The sequence below is a fragment of the Oncorhynchus tshawytscha genome, linkage group LG17 (genome assembly GCF_018296145.1).
Source record: "Oncorhynchus tshawytscha isolate Ot180627B linkage group LG17, Otsh_v2.0, whole genome shotgun sequence".
NCBI lineage: Eukaryota > Metazoa > Chordata > Actinopteri > Salmoniformes > Salmonidae > Oncorhynchus > Oncorhynchus tshawytscha.
This window is the reverse complement of record NC_056445.1, coordinates 18711457-18729961: the sequence shown is the minus strand read 5'-3', so window position 1 is coordinate 18729961 and position 18505 is coordinate 18711457. Positions and strand designations below refer to the sequence as shown.

Genomic DNA, 18505 nt, shown 5'->3' with positions numbered 1-18505 from the left:
TGAACAGTATTCCATTATTAAAGTGAACAGTATTCCATTATTAAAGTGAACAGTGTTCCATTATTAAAGTGAACAGTGTTCCATTATTAAAGTGAACAGTATTCCATGTCTATGTACATAGGGCCGCAACCTCTAAGGTGCAGAGTTGAGTAACTGGTGGGAACCAGCTAGTAACCGTGACTAAGTTCAGGCCAGGGTAGTGGGTGGAGGCCAGCTTGTGATGGTTATTTAACAGTCTGATGGCCTTGAGATAGAAGCTGTGTTTCATTCTCTCAGTCCCAGCTTTGATGCACCTGTACTGAACTCGCTGGATGATAACGGGGTGTACAGGCCATGGCTTGGGTGGCTGAGGTCCTTAATGATCTTCTTGGCCTTTGTGTTGTTGACATAGAATCAGCAGCATACCATCCTGCATCCCACAGCTGGCTTGCCTCTGAAGCGAAGCAGGGTTGGTCCTGAATGGGAGACCAAATGCTGCTTGAAGTGGTGTTGGAGGGCCAGTAGGATGCACTCTTTCCTTTGTCTAAAAAAATATTCCAATGCCAGGTGTCCTGGCTCTCTGTGGTCGCTAAATTCTCCTCTCTAGCCCTCATACCATCATGGCCACCTAATCATTTTCAATTGGCTCATTCATACCCCCCTCCTCTCCCCTGTATAGGACACACCACGCTAAATGTGGAGCACAACTCCTCCTAGTCGATAGAGGGCGGTACTGAGTTGTTTTCTTAAAGCAGCACCCGGAACATTTGAGACAAGGCGAACATCACCATAAAGGAAGTGCAATGGTTGGTCATATGTTTTGACAGTTTTTGCTAGTTGTCATGTGACAAAGAAGACGTCGTTCGTTTTGTAGTGTTTATTTTATATTAACATCCGATATGCTCCTGCGTCTTCGGTGAATGACTGAAGAGATATGGATTGCAAAGGAGAACCATGGTGATAATCAATTCAGTACTGAAACTCTTGCAGAGACAGACCTACACCTGTCTGTCCCATCGCTATGGACTGTACCTCTGCTTTGGAGGGATAGTCCTCATGATCATCTCTGCCTTCCAGTTTGGAGAAGTAAGTAGCCTAGTTAGCTAACAAGCTAACCCTTGTCAAACGCAATGATGCAGCAGTTAACTTATCCCTCTCTCTCTCTCTCTCTCTCTCTCTCTCTGTGTAGGTGGTGGTAGAGTGGAGTAGGGATCAGTACCATGTACTGTTTGACTCGTATAGAGACAATGTAGCTGGGAAATCATTCCAGACTCGGTGAGAAACCCTCCCTGCCCAAGTGCTATCCACTACAGGGATAACCAGTGTTAAACTGTCTCAATTCACTATTCCAAATGGTGCTTTTGTCTGTCTACTGATTTGAAATGGATGTGTATCTTCTCTATGGTGTTGTGCCGCTGTAGGCTGTGCCAACCCATGCCCATAGATGTGGTGTACACCTGGGTGAATGGCACGGACACAGACCTGATGAAGCAGCTACGTGGTGTGAGAGAGCAGCTGGAGGAAGAGCAGAGAACACTGAGGTACTGCACATGGTCACAGAGACTTCAGTTACACGTCACGTTAGGCTACGCAAATAGTATTAGGTGAATGCACGCTGAACATATTTGTTTTGGACGGCGAGAGGGGTTACTGTGGTCCGCTGAGTGTTCTGAGAGGCGGTCATTAGCCCGTTGAGGAAGCGGGTACTTCTTCACATTACATGATTACTGTGATTGAATCATTCCCATTCATCCTGTTGTGAAGACTAGGGGACACCAAATAAGTAGTTAACTCATATTGCCAGTGGGAGATTGTGTTAGCTCAAAGGTCGATTGTCAATCACAATACTAGAACATTCCCCAACAACACATTCCATGCATTAATGGATCAGTGCGTTGACTTTCTGGACTGTTTCTCACCATAGGGAACGGCTGGGGAAGAATGCAAGTGATCCGACTGAATTGCCAAAGGACAGGTGAGTGACAAGATAGAAACACCTGTACTTTACTGTAGATTTACTGTGGTTTTCACACATTCTTTACATATCTAGCTCAATATGGATGCTTCCAAACTCTAAGGGCAGGGAGTTATTGAGACACAAACTGCGGTCGTCTTAGATCAAGGGTTTTGACATTTCCTGTTTCTCGTTCAACTAAGTGTTTGGGAGAGAGGGTCTCGGTGTAGTCGACCAATCTGCAACAACAGTTGGCTTCTGACCACAGACATTAAGGCGTGAGATGCAACCACAGCACAAAGGAAGCCTTGTGCAAGGGGTGCAAATTGCAGCAAGACGGAGCAGGGTTTTTCACAAGCCATAGTGGTTTGGTAGAAGTAGAGACGTTGGATTGGCGTTGTTGACACCATCTTGGTGTTTTGTGACCTTTTTGTGACTGTTTTATCTCCCTCTTTCTCCTTATACGTCTGTGTTTCTGTTTGCAGCGTGAAGCTAGAATGTCTGCTGTCCCATTGTATCATAGCGCCCATGCTAGCCCTGGACCCGGCTCTGCCAGGCAACATCACTCTGAAGGAGCTGCCGTCGCTCTCTCCCTCCTTCTCCGCCGCCAAGCTGCTGCTGCAGGTGGCCAAGCCCCTCCACCCCTCCACCACGGTGTCTGTGGTCGTCTTTCACTCCCAGGCTGATGGTAAAGAGTCATTGAAACGAACACTCCTAACTGGCACTCGACACACATGCTATTTCAGTTCACAGTTCTGCTACCCACTCAGTACGAGAGCACCAATCATGTCACCACAGCAAAATCTCTCGCTGTCTCTCACTTTCTCTGTCTCTTCTTCCCCCTCCCTCCCATAGCGGACAAGGCCTACACAGACGCTCCCCGTGAGGCTCTGAAGCGCTCGGTCTCTAGATGTTACCTGGTGAGTTACCTGACTCTGTATGCTATTAGAAGTTCTGTTGCACCAGGCGCAATCAACACTTCCGAGACCTTTCTGATTCCAGCACAATTATATGATTGAGCATTTACCCCAATTGGATACACTGGTCCTGAAGGATGAATAAGCAAATGGACACACGATCATGTGGTAACGATAAGCTACTGTGCTGTTGTTCCTCCTGTAGACCACAGATAAGGAAGCACCGGGTCTGGTCCGCATGCAGAGCCTGGCCTACCTCAGTGGCTTCCCAGCATCCTTCAAAGAGACCGAGCAGCTCAGAGTCAAACTGCCATCTGTTGTCACAGGCAAGATCAAGCAGGTAAGACTAACCTGGATGGAAAAAGGAAAACGAATGAAATAATCTAGCAGGAAAACACAGTGCTAAGTCAAATACTGTATTTATTTTAGACAGGGAGAAGGTATCTGTTATTTCACTAGAGGGCAGTGTTTGACATGATACAGTATGCCATTTTATCATATGAACACGTTCGTTGTTTTCTTAACCAGGCACAGATATGCCACAATGTATTTTATGTACATTTAATGACAAATGCAGATTTTTAGGAAAAAATATACAATTCCAGGACAAATGAACATAATATGTAACTATATTCATATAGCCACAAGATGTCACCCTTGCTGTACCTCAGAATCATGACGGGAAAGATGGGCTAGTCATTGCCGTGCTCCAACCGTTGGTATATCAGACAGGATCCAGACAGAATCTATTGTGTTCAAACTGAACACGGACACTGTCTGTCTGCCATAAACACAGACCTTAAATATAATTATACCGGATTAAATAAGTAATAACACTTCAGCAGACGAGGTCTCCATCTATTTGAAGTTATTATGGTAGTAAAGAGCCCAGGTTTAGTTTGGCCACGGGTTGTCTATCTAATCATTTTCTCTAATCAGAACTGAAATGTTTCGGGAGGGCGAATGCCAGTAACAAGCCAGATTACTCTTGAGATAATCAAAGAAAAGAATCCAGTCATAGTTTACTGTAAAATAAATAACTGTACTGTAGTTCTGTCTCACCGCAGGCATTGAGACAGGCTATTACAAAGCTACACAGAGTGTACAAAACATTAGGAACACCTTCCAAATATTGTGTTGCCCTCAGAACAGCCTATTAGTCAGGGCATGGACTCCACATGGACTCAAGTTGGATGGATGTCCTTTGGGTGGTGGACTATTGTTGATACAAACGGGAAACTGTTGAGCGTGAAACACGCAGCAGCATTGCATTACTTGACACACTCAAACCGGTGTGCCCGGTACCTGCTACCATACCCTGTTCATAGGCACTTAAATATTTTGTCTTGCCTATTCAATATCTCAATTGTCTCAAGGCTTAAAAATCCTTCTTTAAACTGTCTTCTCCCATTCATCTCCACTACAATAGAAAGTGTCTGTGATCTGCAGACTCCTGACTACAGTGAGCCCTCCTTATCATCCTACTGGCTCTCCTTCTCTGTCTCTGTCTCTCTCGTCGGGGGTCATGTGATAACAGAGGGGTATTAGGGTGAAACCCTATCTTGGGGAGCGGCCATGGGGTGGTTCCAGACAGCACACTGAAAGGTCACCAGGATTTTACTGACCTTCCCTTCTCTATTTCCCCCCTCCTCCGTTTTATCTTTCTATTCTACCCACTCACCCCCTCTGTCTCACATAGACCTTTCTACAGCCCCACAGGTGAGGTAGCCTTTATAAGCAGAGGGTATGGGGACAGGGGGTTCAGGAAGGCAGGGGCAGGGGGGGTCCATCCATCTGTCAGTAGCACAATGCAGGGATCCAGTTTCAGAGAGGGGCAGAGAGAGAGGCGCAGAGAATGCGGAGAGGGGGAGAGAGAATGCAGAGAGACGAGGGAGAAAGAATGCAGAGATACGGTGGGAGGGGGAGAGAGAATGTAGAGAGAGAGATGGCGAGGGGGAGACACGGGGGAAGGGGGAGAGAATGCAGAGGGGGAGAGAGGCGGCGAGGGGGGAGACACGGGGGAAGGGGGAAGAATGCAGAGGGGGGAGAGGCGGGGGGGAATGCAGAGGGGGAGAGGCGGTGAGGGGGAGACACAGGGAAGGGGAGAGAATGCAGAGGCGGCGAGGGGGATAGAGACTGCGAGGGGGTGGAGAGACACAGGGAAAGAGGGAGAGAATACAGAGAGAGGGGGTGGAGAGCAGAGAGACGGCGATGGGGGGAGAGACACGGTGGGACGGGGAGAGAATGCAGAGACACTGAGGGGGAAGAATGCGGAGACACTGAGGGGGCGAGAATGCGGAGACACGAAGGGAGGGAGAATGCGGAGACACAGAGGGAGGGAGAATGCGGAGACACGGAGGGAGGGGGAATGCGGAGACACGAAGGGAGGGAGAATGCAGAGACACCGATGGAGGGTGTATGCAGAGACACGGAGGGGGGAGACTATGGAGGGAGGGAGAATGCAGAGACACGGAGGGGGGAGAATGCAGAGACACGGAGGGGGGAGAATGCAGAGACACGGAGGGGGAGAATGCAGAGACACCGGGGGGGAGAATGCAGAGACACCGGGGGGGGAGAATGCAGAGACACAGAGGGGGGAGAATGCAGAGAGAGACACGAGGGAGGGGGAGAATGCAGAGACACGAAGGGGGGGAGAATGCAGAGACACCGATGGAGGGTGTATGCAGAGACACGGAGGGGGGGGAGACTATGGAGGGAGGGAGGGAGAATGCAGAGACACGGAGGGGGGAGAATGCAGAGACACGGAGGGGGGAGAATGCAGAGACACGGAGGGGGGAGAATGCAGAGACACGGAGGGGGGGGGAATGCAGGAGACACGAGGGGGAGAATGCAGAGACACCGATGGAGGGTGTATGCAGAGACACGGAGGGAGGGGGAATGCGGAGACACGAAGGGGGAGAATGCAGAGAGAATGCAGAGACACCGATGGAGGGTGTATGCAGAGACACGGAGGGGGGAGACTATGGAGGGAGGGAGAATGCGGAGACACGGAGGGAGGGAGAATGCGGAGACACGGAGGGGGGAGAATGCAGAGACACGGAGGGGGAGAATGCAGAGACACGGAGGGGGAGACTGCAGAGGGAGAATGCGGAGGAGGGAGGGAGAATGCAGAGACACGGAGGGGGGAGAATGCAGAGACACGGAGGGGGGGAGAATGCAGAGACACGGAGGGGGGAGAATGCAGAGACACGGAGGGGGAGAATGCAGAGACACGGAGGGGGAGAATGCAGAGACACGGAGGGGGGCAGAGACTATGGAGGGAGGGAGAATGCAGAGACACGGAGGGGGGAGAATGCGGAGACACGGAGGGGGGAGAATGCAGAGACACAGAGGGGGGAGAATGCAGAGACACGGAGGGGGGAGAATGCAGAGACACGGAGGGGGAGAATGCAGAGACACGGAGGGGGAGGGAGACACGGAGGGGGAGAATGCAGAGACACGGAGGGGGAGGGGGAGAATGCAGAGACACGGAGGGGGAGAATGCAGAGACACGGAGGGGGAGAATGCAGAGACACGGAGGGGGGAGACTATGGAGGGAGGGAGAATGCGGAGACACGGAGGGAGGGAGAATGCGGAGACACGGAGGGAGGGAGAATGCGGAGACACAGAGGGAGGGAGAATGCAGAGACACGGGGGGGAGAATGCAGAGACACGGAGGGGGAGAATGCAGAGACACGGAGGGGGGGAGAATGCAGAGACACGGAGGGGGGAGAATGCAGAGACACGGAGGGGGAGAATGCAGAGACACGGAGGGGGAGAATGCAGAGACACGGAGGGGGCAGAGACTATGGAGGGAGAATGGAGAACGGAGGGGGGAGACACGGAGGGAGGGAGAATGCGGAGACACGGAGGGAGGGAGAATGCGGAGACACGGAGGGAGGGAGAATGCAGAGACACGGAGGGGGAGAATGCAGAGACACGGAGGGGGGAGAATGCAGAGACACGGAGGGGGAGAATGCAGAGACACGGAGGGGGAGAATGCAGAGACACGGAGGGGGAGAATGCAGAGACACGGAGGGGGAGAATGCAGAGACACGGAGGGGGAGAATGCAGAGACACCGATGGGGGTGTATGCAGAGACACGGAGGGGGAGAATGCAGAGACATGGAGGGGGGAGAATGCGGAGACACGGAGGGGGGAGAATGCAGAGACACGGAGGGGGGAGAATGCAGAGACACGGAGGGGGGAGAATGCAGAGACACCGATGGAGGGTGTATGCAGAGACACGGAGGGGGAGACTATGGAGGGAGGGAGAATGCGGAGACACGGAGGGAGGGAGAATGCAGAGACACGGAGGGGGAGAATGCAGAGACACGGAGGGGGGGAGAATGCAGAGACACGGAGGAGGGAGAATGCAGAGACACGGAGGGGGAGACTATGGAGGGAGGGAGAATGCGGAGACACGGAGGGAGGGAGAATGCAGAGACACGGAGGGGGGAGAATGCAGAGACACGGAGGGGGGAGAATGCAGAGACACGGAGGGGGAGAATGCAGAGACACGGAGGGGGAGAATGCAGAGACACGGAGGGGGAGAATGCAGAGACACGGAGGGGGAGAATGCAGAGACACGGAGGGGGGGAGAATGCAGAGACACGGAGGGGGAGAATGCAGAGACACTGAGGGGGAGAATGCAGAGACACTGAGGGGGAGAATGCAGAGACACGGAGGGGGGAATGCAGAGACACGGAAGGGGGGGGAGAATGCAGAGACACCGAGGGGGGAGAATGCAGAGACACCGAGGGGGGAGAATGCAGAGACACCGAGGGGGGGGATGCAGAGACACGGGGTGGAGAATGCAGAGACACGGGGTGAGGGAGAATGCAGAGACACGGAGGGAGGGGGAATGCGGAGACACGGAGGGAGGAGAATGCGGAGACACGGAGGGAGGTAGAATGCAGAGACACAGAGGGGGAGAATGCAGAGACACTGAGGGGGAGAATGCAGAGACACGGAGGGGGAGAGACTATGGAGGGAGGGAGAATGCGGATACACGGAGGGAGGGAGAATGCGGAGACACGGAGGGAGGGAGAATGCAGAGACACGGAGGGAGGGAGAATGCAGAGACACGGAGGGAGGGAGAATGCAGAGACACGGAGGGAGGGAGAATGCAGAGACACGGAGGGAGGGAGAATGCGGAGGAAGGGGGGGAGAATGCGGAGACACGGAGGGGGGAGAGACTATGGAGGGAGGGAGAATGCAGAGACACTGAGGGGGGAGAATGCAGAGACGGAGGGGGGAGAGAATGCAGAGACACGGAGGGGGGGAGACTATGGAGAGGGGGGAGAATGCGGAGACACGGAGGGGGAGAATGCAGAGACACGGAGGGGGGGAGAATGCAGAGACACGGAGGGGGAGAATGCGGAGACACGGAGGGGGAAGGGAGAATGAAGAGACGGGGTGGGGGAATTTAGACAGAGAGAGAGAGACACACGGCGGGTGAGGGATAGAATGCAGAGAGACACGGAGGGGGGGAGAGAGGGAGAGGCCCCACAACCCCCATCTGCTCACACTGTCACCGAGAAAATACTGCCCTCTGTTTGTGTGTTCCTCTAACTGACATGTTGTTATTAATGTATAGCTAACTTGTATAGGGTAGCCTATTGTTTATGTACTCGAGGTTAGAATGTGCAGCTAGTGTGTATGTAGAGAATGTACTCAAATAGTAAATCAATAGAAGCAGTAAAGTATAACGACATTTAAAGCCATGTTTATGTACTCGAGGTTAGAATGTGCAGCTAGTGTGTATGTAGAGAATGTACTCAAATAGTAAATCAATAGAAGCAGTAAAGTATAACGACATTTAAAGCCATGTTTATGTACTCGAGGTTAGAATGTGCAGCTAGTGTGTATGTAGAGAATGTATTCAAATAGTAAATCAACAGAAGCAGTAAAGTATAACGACATTTAAAGCCATGTTTATGTACTCGAGGTTAGAATGTGCAGCTAGTGTGTATGTAGAGAATGTACTCAAATAGTAAATCAACAGAAGCAGTAAAGTATAACGACATTTAAAGCCATGTTTATGTACTCGAGGTTAGAATGTGCAGCTAGTGTGTATGTAGAGAATGTACTCAAATAGTAAATCAACAGAAGCAGTAAAGTATAACGACATTTAAAGCCATGTTTATGTACTCGAGGTTAGAATGTGCAGCTAGTGTGTATGTAGAGAATGTACTCAAATAGTAAATCAACAGAAGCAGTAAAGTATAACGACATTTAAAGCCATGTTTATGTACTCGAGGTTAGAATGTGCAGCTAGTGTGTATGTAGAGAATGTACTCAAATAGTAAATCAACAGAAGCAGTAAAGTATAACGACATTTAAAGCCATGTTTATGTACTCGAGGTTAGAATGTGCAGCTAGTGTGTATGTAGAGAATGTACTCAAATAGTAAATCAACAGAAGCAGTAAAGTATAACGACATTTAAAGCCATGTTTATGTACTCGAGGTTAGAATGTGCAGCTAGTGTGTATGTAGAGAATGTACTCAAATAGTAAATCAACAGAAGCAGTAAAGTATAACGACATTGAAAGCCATGATAGTCACACAGTCGTACTATTTTGTTGTTTTATGTGTATCATTTTTAGGTATTTCAGATTTGTATTGAACAGTCAGTACGAGATAATGACCATGGGGAAAGATGGAGAGAGATTGTATCAAAGGGAAGTAGGCTGCTGATATTGAAGACGTGCGCCAGAAGCTGCCACATTATCGCTGGACGAGCCACCCCACGGGGAATTCATAGATTCCACCAAGACGCATCATTTCCCCGTTCACCTCACTGGCCTTCATCATATGACTGGAATGACCCCTGGTTATATTGTAGACCAGCGTTTCCCAACTGGCGGCCCGCAAAATATTATATATATTTTGATTTATTTATTGTTGGACAGAAAATACTGTTAAAACAGCAGGAAATGAACTCCTTGTGATTTTAATTTGGGGAAACCTGTTCCCAAGCAGTCCCACTCTTAATAGAGACATGTGATCGTATACAAACGTAGGCAAGATTTATAATAATGTTTTAGTCAAATATTATCTGTTTGGGCTTCTTGCGATCAACTTGCAGTCTACAAATGATTTGTCACTCTGTTCCCGGGCCGCTAGCCATCCTCTCGAACAAAGTCAGCTGAATCTAGTTGATGATCCCTGCTGAGTTTGAGACGTGGAGGGATGATGGATCGACGATCGTATGACGTTATCAAGCCTGACTCATTTTAGTTGTGCTAAAATATTTACTGGACTCTGGTGTGTGATAGACTCTCGTGATACACGCAAGATTTGGTTTGGGCTACCCAGGTTAGGTATATTTAGGCTTCAGTTTTTTGCTTCCGGAGCATGTGGTTGAAGGTTTTACTGTATTTGTGGTTTGTATGTATACACATCTTTGTCTCAACTGACTAATGACGTTTTTAAAAGTAATGTAATAGTTTAAATGTCAGGAGTAGGAACAGCAGCTGATGTTTGGATCCTCTGGTCACTATTGACATTGGCTCATGATAACGGGTACGACGAGACCCTAAATACTTCAAGTAAACGCCTGCATCTTTTGACGGGCTGCTGACAGGCAGATGTGGACGAGAATGTTGATACTGCCAATGCCTTTCCTAGTAAAGCTATATAAAGCCGTGTTTACTATTGTCTTTGTGTTACCGTGACATGGAGGTGTGTGTGTTTGTGCACTTGTACAGACACATGGAGCTGTGTGTTAACAGATCCTATAAAAGGGGATAATAAAAATGGAAGTGTGATCTCCAGTTGGCTGTCCTTGCCTCATCTTCGGGATTTATATAACAACAGGAGCAGAGAAAAAAACGCAAAGGCTGAGAGGGAGATCAGCAGCAGTAAGGTGTTTGGGTTCTGGCTCAGTGGTTTGTGGGTTGTCTGGAAGGCTAGGGACTAAAGAGATGAGGGAGTCGGGACAGATGGTTATGAGAGCCAATGACTGAGATGAGACACGCACACAATGACTGAGATGAGACGCACACAACGACTGAGATGACCCACGCACACAACGACTGAGATGACCCACGCACACAACGACTGAGATGACCCACGCACACAACGACTGAGATGACCCACGCACACAACGACTGAGATGACCCACGCACACAACGACTGAGATGACCCACGCACACAAAGACTGAGATGACCCATGCAAGGATACCGAGCCAAGCCTTCCATTTCAACCATGAGATCAATACCAGCTCCCCCACACAGAAATTACATCACAGAATTTTCCAAGAGCCCGCCCCACTCTTTCCTTCCTTTGAACCCTGCCTCACTCACTCACTCATGTTCCCATATCCCCAGTGGCATGAATGTGGGGTATTCTTTCTTGAAGGGTACAGTAGTTGTGGTTGGTGGTGACGATTCCTCTGCTTTGATGTGGTCCATCCTTTATTAAACTGGCCACGGGTCAGAGGTTATAGGTCAACAAAGCAATTTGATTTTGATGAACCCAGCTCACGTTCAGCCTAGTAGTCTGTGTATGCACCCGTCATGTGGTGGCTCTGTCATCTCTGTCACACGGAATTCTTCCCTGGGACAGGAGCGGTAACCAAAGTCACAATAATGGATTTTAGGCCCAGCGCCATATAACCTTTGACATGGCCACTACAGCTAAAGTGGTTCATAAAATATCTCTGTTTTGTTGTGTCCTTGGCTCCAAATAAAGGCTGTGATATTTAAGTTGTTTTCTCATGGCTATGCTGAGTAGCATCTGCTGTCTCTGGTGCCACACTGACATGTTTGTGTTTCTGTCTCGCTCTTTCCCATAGTTCCAGCTGTATACGGAGGCCAGTATCGCCCTGCTCCATCTGAACGGCCCTCAGGACTTTACTGATCTGACCCAGCAGGCCAAAAAGAACCTGACCCTGGACGGGAAAGAGCTGACCATCAGCGCTGCTTATCTTTTCTGGGACCTGACTGCCATCACACAGGTAGGACCTCGCTCTGCCTCTGTCCCGTCACCCACTATCTATCAGGGAAGATCAACGGTGTATGTTCAGGATAAAGAGACGAGACTTAGCGCTCCTAATGCAGTTCCACTGTCCATTCATGGTGTAGTAAGTATCACTGAGTGGAACTAAACTGCTAGACTGAGAACTTCCATTGTTCTCTACCTATATGACCGTGAGGATTAAATACAATGACATGTAGTGCAAACATTTTAGATTTGTCTCTTTTCATAGCACGGTGAAAGCATGTCTCAGACCCCTCTGCTCTGCTCTCTGCCCCCACTAGTCCAAGCAGGACGAGGACGTCTCGGCCAGTCGATTCGAGGACAACGAGGAGCTGCGTTATTCGCTGCGCTCGGTGGAGAGACACGCCCCCTGGGTGCGGCACATCTTCATCGTGACCAATGGGCAGATCCCCTCCTGGCTGAACCTGGACAACCCCCGCGTCACCGTGGTAACACACCAGGTACACCTGAGACCTACAGTACTACTCTCACATGATTGTTGACAATAACAGAAAATAAGGTATGTTGTGACCGGAGCAGGAAGAATTCTGGGCCTTTAGTTAAGAAAAAAAATCCAAGTTGCCATATGATTGTCTCTCCTGTGTAGGATGTCTTCCAGAACCACACCCACCTGCCCACCTTCAGTTCCCCTGCCATTGAGACCCACATCCACCGAATCCCAGGCCTGTCTCAGAAGTTCATCTACCTCAACGACGACGTCATGTTCGGGAAGGACGTGTGGCCTGACGACTTCTTCAGTCACTCCAAAGGACAGAAGGTCCGTGTCTAGACTGAAATTCAAGTGTTACTAGATCCATGGTCTTGAATTTAGCTCACTAGCTCAAGTTTGTGCTAATGTAGACTCTTTATCATTTCATATAAATATAACATACAGTTGAAGTCGGAAGTTTACACCTTAGCCAAATACATTTAAACTCAGTTTTTCACAATTCCTGACATTCAATCCTAGTAAAAATTCCCTGTCTTAGGTCAGTTAGAATCACCACTTTATTTTAAGAATGTGAAATGTCAGAATAATAGTAGAGAGAATTATTTATTTCAGCTTTTATTTCTTTCAGCACATTCCCAGTGGGTCAGAAGTTTACATACACTCAATTAGTATTTGGTAGCATTGCCTTTAAATTGTTGAACTTGGGTCAAATGTTTTGGGGAGCCTTCCACAAGCTTCCCACAATAGGTTGGGTGAATTTTGGCCCATTCCTCCTGACAGAGCTGGTGTAACCGAGTCAGGTTTGTAGGCCTCCTTGCTCGCACATGCTTTGTCAGTTCTGCCCACAAATTTTCTATAGGATTGAGGTCAGGGCTTTGTGGTGGCCACTCCAATACCTTGACTTTGTTGTCCTTAAGCCATTTTGCCACAACTTTGGAAGTATGCTTGGGTTCATTGTCCATTTCGAAGACCCATTTGCGACATAGCTTTACCTTCCTGACTGATGTCTTGAGATGTTGCTTCAATATATTCACATAATTTCCCTACCTCATGATGCCATCTATTTTGTGAAGTGCACCAGTCCCTCCTATAGCAAAGCACCCCCACAATGCTGCCACCCCCGTGCTTTACGTTTGGGATGGTGTTCTTCAGCTTGTAAGCCTCCCCCTTTTCCTCCAAACATAATGATGGTCATTATGGCCAAACAGTTTCATTTTTGTTTCATCAGACCAGAGGATATTTCTCTAAATAGTACGATCAGTTGCAAACTGTAGTCTGGCTTTTTTTATGGTGGTTTTGGAGCAGTGGCTTCTTCCTTGCTGAGCGGCCTTTCAGGTAATGTCGATATAGGACTCGTTTTACTGTGGATATAGATACTTTTGTACCTGTTTCCTCCAGCATCTTCACAAGGTCCTTTGCTGTTGTTCAGGGATTGATTTTCACTTTTCGCACCAAAGTACGTTCATCTCTAGGAGACAGAAGACGTCTCCACAGGTACACCTCCAATTGATTCAAATGATGTCAATTAGCCTATCAGAAGCTTCTAAAGCCATGACATAATTTTCTGGAATTTTCCAAGCTGTTTAAAGGCTCAGTCAACTTAGTGTATGTAAACTTCTGACCCACTGGAATTGTGATACAGTGAATTATAAGTGAAGTAATCTGTCTGTAAACAATTGTTGGAAAAATGACTTGTGTCATGCACAAAGTAGATGTCCTAACCGACTTCCCAAAACTATAGTTTATTAACAAGAAATGTGTGGAGTGGTTGAAAAACGAGTTTTAATGACTCCAACCTAAGTGTATGTAAACTTCCGACTTCAACTGTATCTCACTAGCATGAGATTCGGTTATGTTTTGAGGAAAAGTTCTGTTATTTTGTATATTGTAATATTGTCTTAACATCCCTACTGTACCTCACCTGTCCTCTCTCCCTACAGGTGTACCTCACGTGGCCGGTCCCTAACTGTGCTGAAGGTTGTCCAGGCTCCTGGATCAAAGATGGCTACTGTGACAAGGCCTGCAACAACTCCGCCTGTGACTGGGATGGTGGCGACTGCCTGGGTGACAATCTCTCCTTTATCCCTCCCTGTACCAGTCTGCCTCTTCTCCTTCTTCCCTTCTCTCCTCCGTCACAACTCGTCGTTCACTGAGCTTTCTATTCTTCCTCTTCTCCATCCCACCACACAGGAGCTGGGGGCAGCCGGTTTGGGACCGCTGTGGGCGGAGTGGGTAATCAGCCCTGGCAGTTTGCAGGAGGTCTAGGTGGCATCGGAGGCGTGTCCAGCTGTAACCAAGGCTGTGCCAACTCCTGGCTGGCAGACAAGTTCTGCGACCAGGCCTGCAACGTGCTCTCCTGTGGCTTCGACGTGGGCGACTGTGGACAAGGTGAGTGTGATCTGAAGTAGGGCCAGGAGTTTTTCTTAATCACCTGACCTGGAAAAGCTTTATTTATAGCTAAAATATTGATAACTAACCCAAGATATGTGATGTGCCGTTTACAATTGGAGCAAATGACCACAGTGGGCAGAACAAGCAAAGAGGTGGGCAGTGCCAAGCACGAGCTAGCCAGATCCTATTTGCGCCTTTTAACATGTATTTACATATTTTACGTGAGGGAACGCCTACTCTGTGAAGTGCGCATGTACAATAACTCAATTCGCCCTTGAGCTCCTTTTAAACGTAATTCTTTTTGAAACTTTGGCACAGGTTCAAGTCTCCAAATCTTACTGCAATTTGTTCGTAACAGATTCTACTTTTGTGAAGAGAAGACTGAGAATGTTTCATTGATGAGAAAATGCGCAGAATGTCAGCCAAGTGTGTTTCCTGGTCTGGTCACATTAGCTCATCCAGTGAGGTGGAAGAGCAGTGATAATTGTGTGTGTGTGTGTGTGTGTTGTAGATCACTTTAACCAGCTCTACAGTGTCACCCTGCTGAAGAGCAGGACCCTGTACACCCTACCGGTGGGTGAGACCAGGCCGTACTTCAGCTTTGCAGGCGTGGCTCGCCGGGTGACCGAGGCCCAGGTCAGCGACAACCCGGCCGTGCGCCATACCTCGGTGGCCAACAAGTGGAAGACTGTCCACTTGCTCCTCCACTCGGGCCACAATGCCTCACTGGTCCACTACAACCTCACTGTCCAAGGGGATGACGACAAGGAGTTCTCCCTGACCTTCAGCGTGGCTGTGGACACCCGCCAGCTCCCCCAGCCCAACGTGTCTGTGTCCGACCCACTCCACAAAGATGGATCCAAAGAGGCCAAGCCCACCACCGCCACCGCAGAGCCTGAGGTCCCTTTTGAGGATGTCCCTCTGGAGAAACAAGGTCCCCGAGTCCTGAAGAGGTCACCTGGGGAAAATGAGGTGATCGTGGAGGTGCCTGCGCTGAACGTGTCCCTGCTACCGGTGGTCTTGCAGAGTGAGCTTCAGAGGCTGCATGGAAAGCTCCTGGTTGGTGACATCACTATAAAGGGTTATTACCTCACCAAGGCTATACTGCTGGGGCCGTACAAAGCTCTGGCCAATCGGGGTCCCAGGTTAACACCAGCTGACCAGATCAAACCCCAGGACAAGCCTTTTAAAGACCTAGTAGGACATGTGGTGAGGAGAGAGGTAGACGCACCACAGCTAGTGGAGGCTAACCCAGAAGAACAACACACTCCAGAAAGAAACGGAGCAGAGAAGACCAAAGAGCCAGAGGGAACCGAGGCACCAGAGGAGGTGCCCAAGTCGAGCATCGTTGGTGAGAAAGAGAAACAGAAAGCACAAAAGACTCCAGCAACCCCTATCCCAGTTCTAGTGGATGGGGAGTTTCCGAAAGCCGCTAAAGCCCAGGACACCCCCCCCACAGAGAAACCTCCACCGTCCTCCAAGCTGCTGAGCACCCTGGTGGGCAGCATGTCCAAAGCCAGGGGATCAGAGGACCAATCACAGCAGCAGCAGGCAGGGGCCGAGAAGGGACCAGAGGAAGGAGCAGAGGGAGCCCGGGGGGTTCCTTTGGGCAGGAAGCTGCAGCACTACATCTCCTCAGATAGAGGCTTCCTGCCCTGGGAGAGACGGAAGTACTTCCAGGACCTGCTGGAGGTGAGCTGGGGTTGGGTTGTAATAATGTTACAAGGTCAGTCAGGAAGAATCCTGGCTCTTGAGATGAAGAACATAGAATCGAGAACAACTGTGCATTGGATTGAATCGAAACACTTTACTCAGAAACTGTATGTTAAACTTTTAGTGTTCCAAATGTAAATGGGAATCTGAATGTGTATCTGAATGTTATCTGAATTTGATCAGAATGTTAATTGTGTATTCTCTTGCTGCTTTCTGGCTCTTTCTATGGCTCCTATAGGAGGAGGAGCGTCTGGAGGGAGAGCTGGCGTACCAGGCAGACAGCGCCGCCGCTGGCCGGAGGCTGCAGGACACCTTCGCCGACTCCCTTCGCTACGTCAACAAGCTGCTCAACGGCCAGTTTGGCTTCACCTCCCGCAAGGTCCCCGCCCACATGCCCCACATGATCGACAGGCTCATCATGCAGGAGCTCCAGGACATGTGAGTAGCAGGAAATGTCGTCATACGGGAAATACTGGGTTAGTAATATAGAAGACCGAAGTAGCTGTTGTGAGTGCTTGTCTAACAACCGGAGCACTCATTTGTTTACCTCGTTAAAGTGAATACTAATTCACTACTAATACTAATGCTAAACAAACTGATATGTGAATGTGTCCATCTTTCAGATTCCCACAGGCGTTTGACCTGCCGTTGCTGAACAAACTGATATGTGAATGTGTCCATCTTTCAGATTCCCACAGGCGTTTGACCTGACGTCGTCTCACCGCGTGCGTCACCCGGAGGACATGCAGTTTTCATTCTCCTACTTCTACTTCCTGATGTCGGCCCTGCAGCCCCTCAATGTTTCGCAGGTGTTCGACGAGATCGACACGGACCACTCCGGCGTTCTGTCTGACCGCGAGATCCGAACGCTGGCCACTCGCATCCATGAGCTCCCCCTCAACCTACAGGTCAGTTGGGAAGTCTGGGTGTAGAAGATCAGGTCCCTGCGTGTCCATGTTGTCTATCATCGAAGGCCAAACTGATCATAGATCGGCACGTCTACTCTGAGACACTTTATGAATACCGACCCTGGTTTAACTCCTGTTTTAAAAGCTGATCTCAAACCAGTGGTAGAGTGAGGTTAATGTGTTAGCGTGTGGCGTGTTGCAGGATCTGACAGGTCTGGAGCAGCTGCTGATCAACTGTTCTAAGACTCTGCCCACCAACCTGACCCAGCTGCATATCGTTAGCCCTACACAGGAGGCATACTACGAAGCCAGCATGGTGACTACTCTACACGGCCTCTGTCCTGTGGCCCAACAACATTTATAAGCTGTGGTAGACTTGAGGTGCAGAGACTGATTCATGTGTTTGAATCCACAGCCTCCCGTCACTAAAGGTCTGGTGGTCCACTGTAAAGCCGTCACAGAGCGTATCCACAAGGCCTTCAAAGACCAGAACAAGTACAAGTAAGTCCTGTTCTCAAAAAAATAAAATGTATGTCAAATGTGTGTAACAATAAAAGAAAATGCTGTAAAAACGTTTATTTTTGTCCTCCTGAAGAGGGGGTGGTTGGGTCTATCAAAATACAATAAATAAATAAAAGTCCTGTTCTCTACCATCAGCCACTGTCCTTAATCGATATATATATCACCCATCCTACATTTTCTCTGAATATCCTGACCCTATTTAAGATCACAGTAAACATGGAAACCTCTCCTTTGACAGGTTTGAGATAATGGGCGAGGAGGAGATCGCCTTTAAGATGGTGCGGACCAACGTGTCCCATGTGGTGGGCCAGCTGGATGACATCAGAAAGAACCCCAGGTGAGGTTAGAGCATTGGGCCAGTAACCGAAAGGTCACTGGTTCAAATACTGGAGCGGACAAGGTGAAAGATCTGTTGTTGTGACCTTGAGCAAGGTACTTAGTGACCCTAGCTGTGACCCCACTCCCTGCCGGTGTCTCGGGGAGTTGGGATACGAAAGACACATTTCCATTACATACCTGTGTGTAACAGGACAAAGATAAGCACCCCCCAAATGATTATCATTGTCTCTGTGCTTTCTGTAGGTGTCTAGCCTAGTGCCTGCCTAATTAATATGTACTACTTCTTCCTGTTTTATTGTCATACTACCTTTCCATATGACCATGATGTGGATTTATGATTTGAC

At 49.1% G+C, this 18505-nt stretch overlaps 1 protein-coding gene across 1 annotated transcript in view; it reads left to right on the top strand.

The window, feature by feature from the left end:
• Positions 1-751: 751 nt before the first annotated feature.
• LOC112217000 (N-acetylglucosamine-1-phosphotransferase subunits alpha/beta-like) overlaps positions 752-18505 on the top strand; it is a 22105-nt gene continuing 4351 nt past the window's right edge. The window contains exons 1-18 of the mRNA XM_042300341.1: positions 752-1065; positions 1169-1254; positions 1401-1520; positions 1904-1954; positions 2419-2621; positions 2789-2853; positions 3056-3190; positions 11653-11814; positions 12119-12298; positions 12445-12615; positions 14229-14352; positions 14479-14676; positions 15191-16371; positions 16631-16830; positions 17081-17300; positions 17503-17616; positions 17716-17801; positions 18061-18159. Of these exons, the coding sequence (XP_042156275.1) occupies positions 934-1065; positions 1169-1254; positions 1401-1520; positions 1904-1954; positions 2419-2621; positions 2789-2853; positions 3056-3190; positions 11653-11814; positions 12119-12298; positions 12445-12615; positions 14229-14352; positions 14479-14676; positions 15191-16371; positions 16631-16830; positions 17081-17300; positions 17503-17616; positions 17716-17801; positions 18061-18159 (3527 nt within the window). The 5' untranslated portion in view covers positions 752-933. The remainder of the gene's footprint in view (positions 1066-1168; positions 1255-1400; positions 1521-1903; positions 1955-2418; positions 2622-2788; positions 2854-3055; positions 3191-11652; positions 11815-12118; positions 12299-12444; positions 12616-14228; positions 14353-14478; positions 14677-15190; positions 16372-16630; positions 16831-17080; positions 17301-17502; positions 17617-17715; positions 17802-18060; positions 18160-18505) is intronic.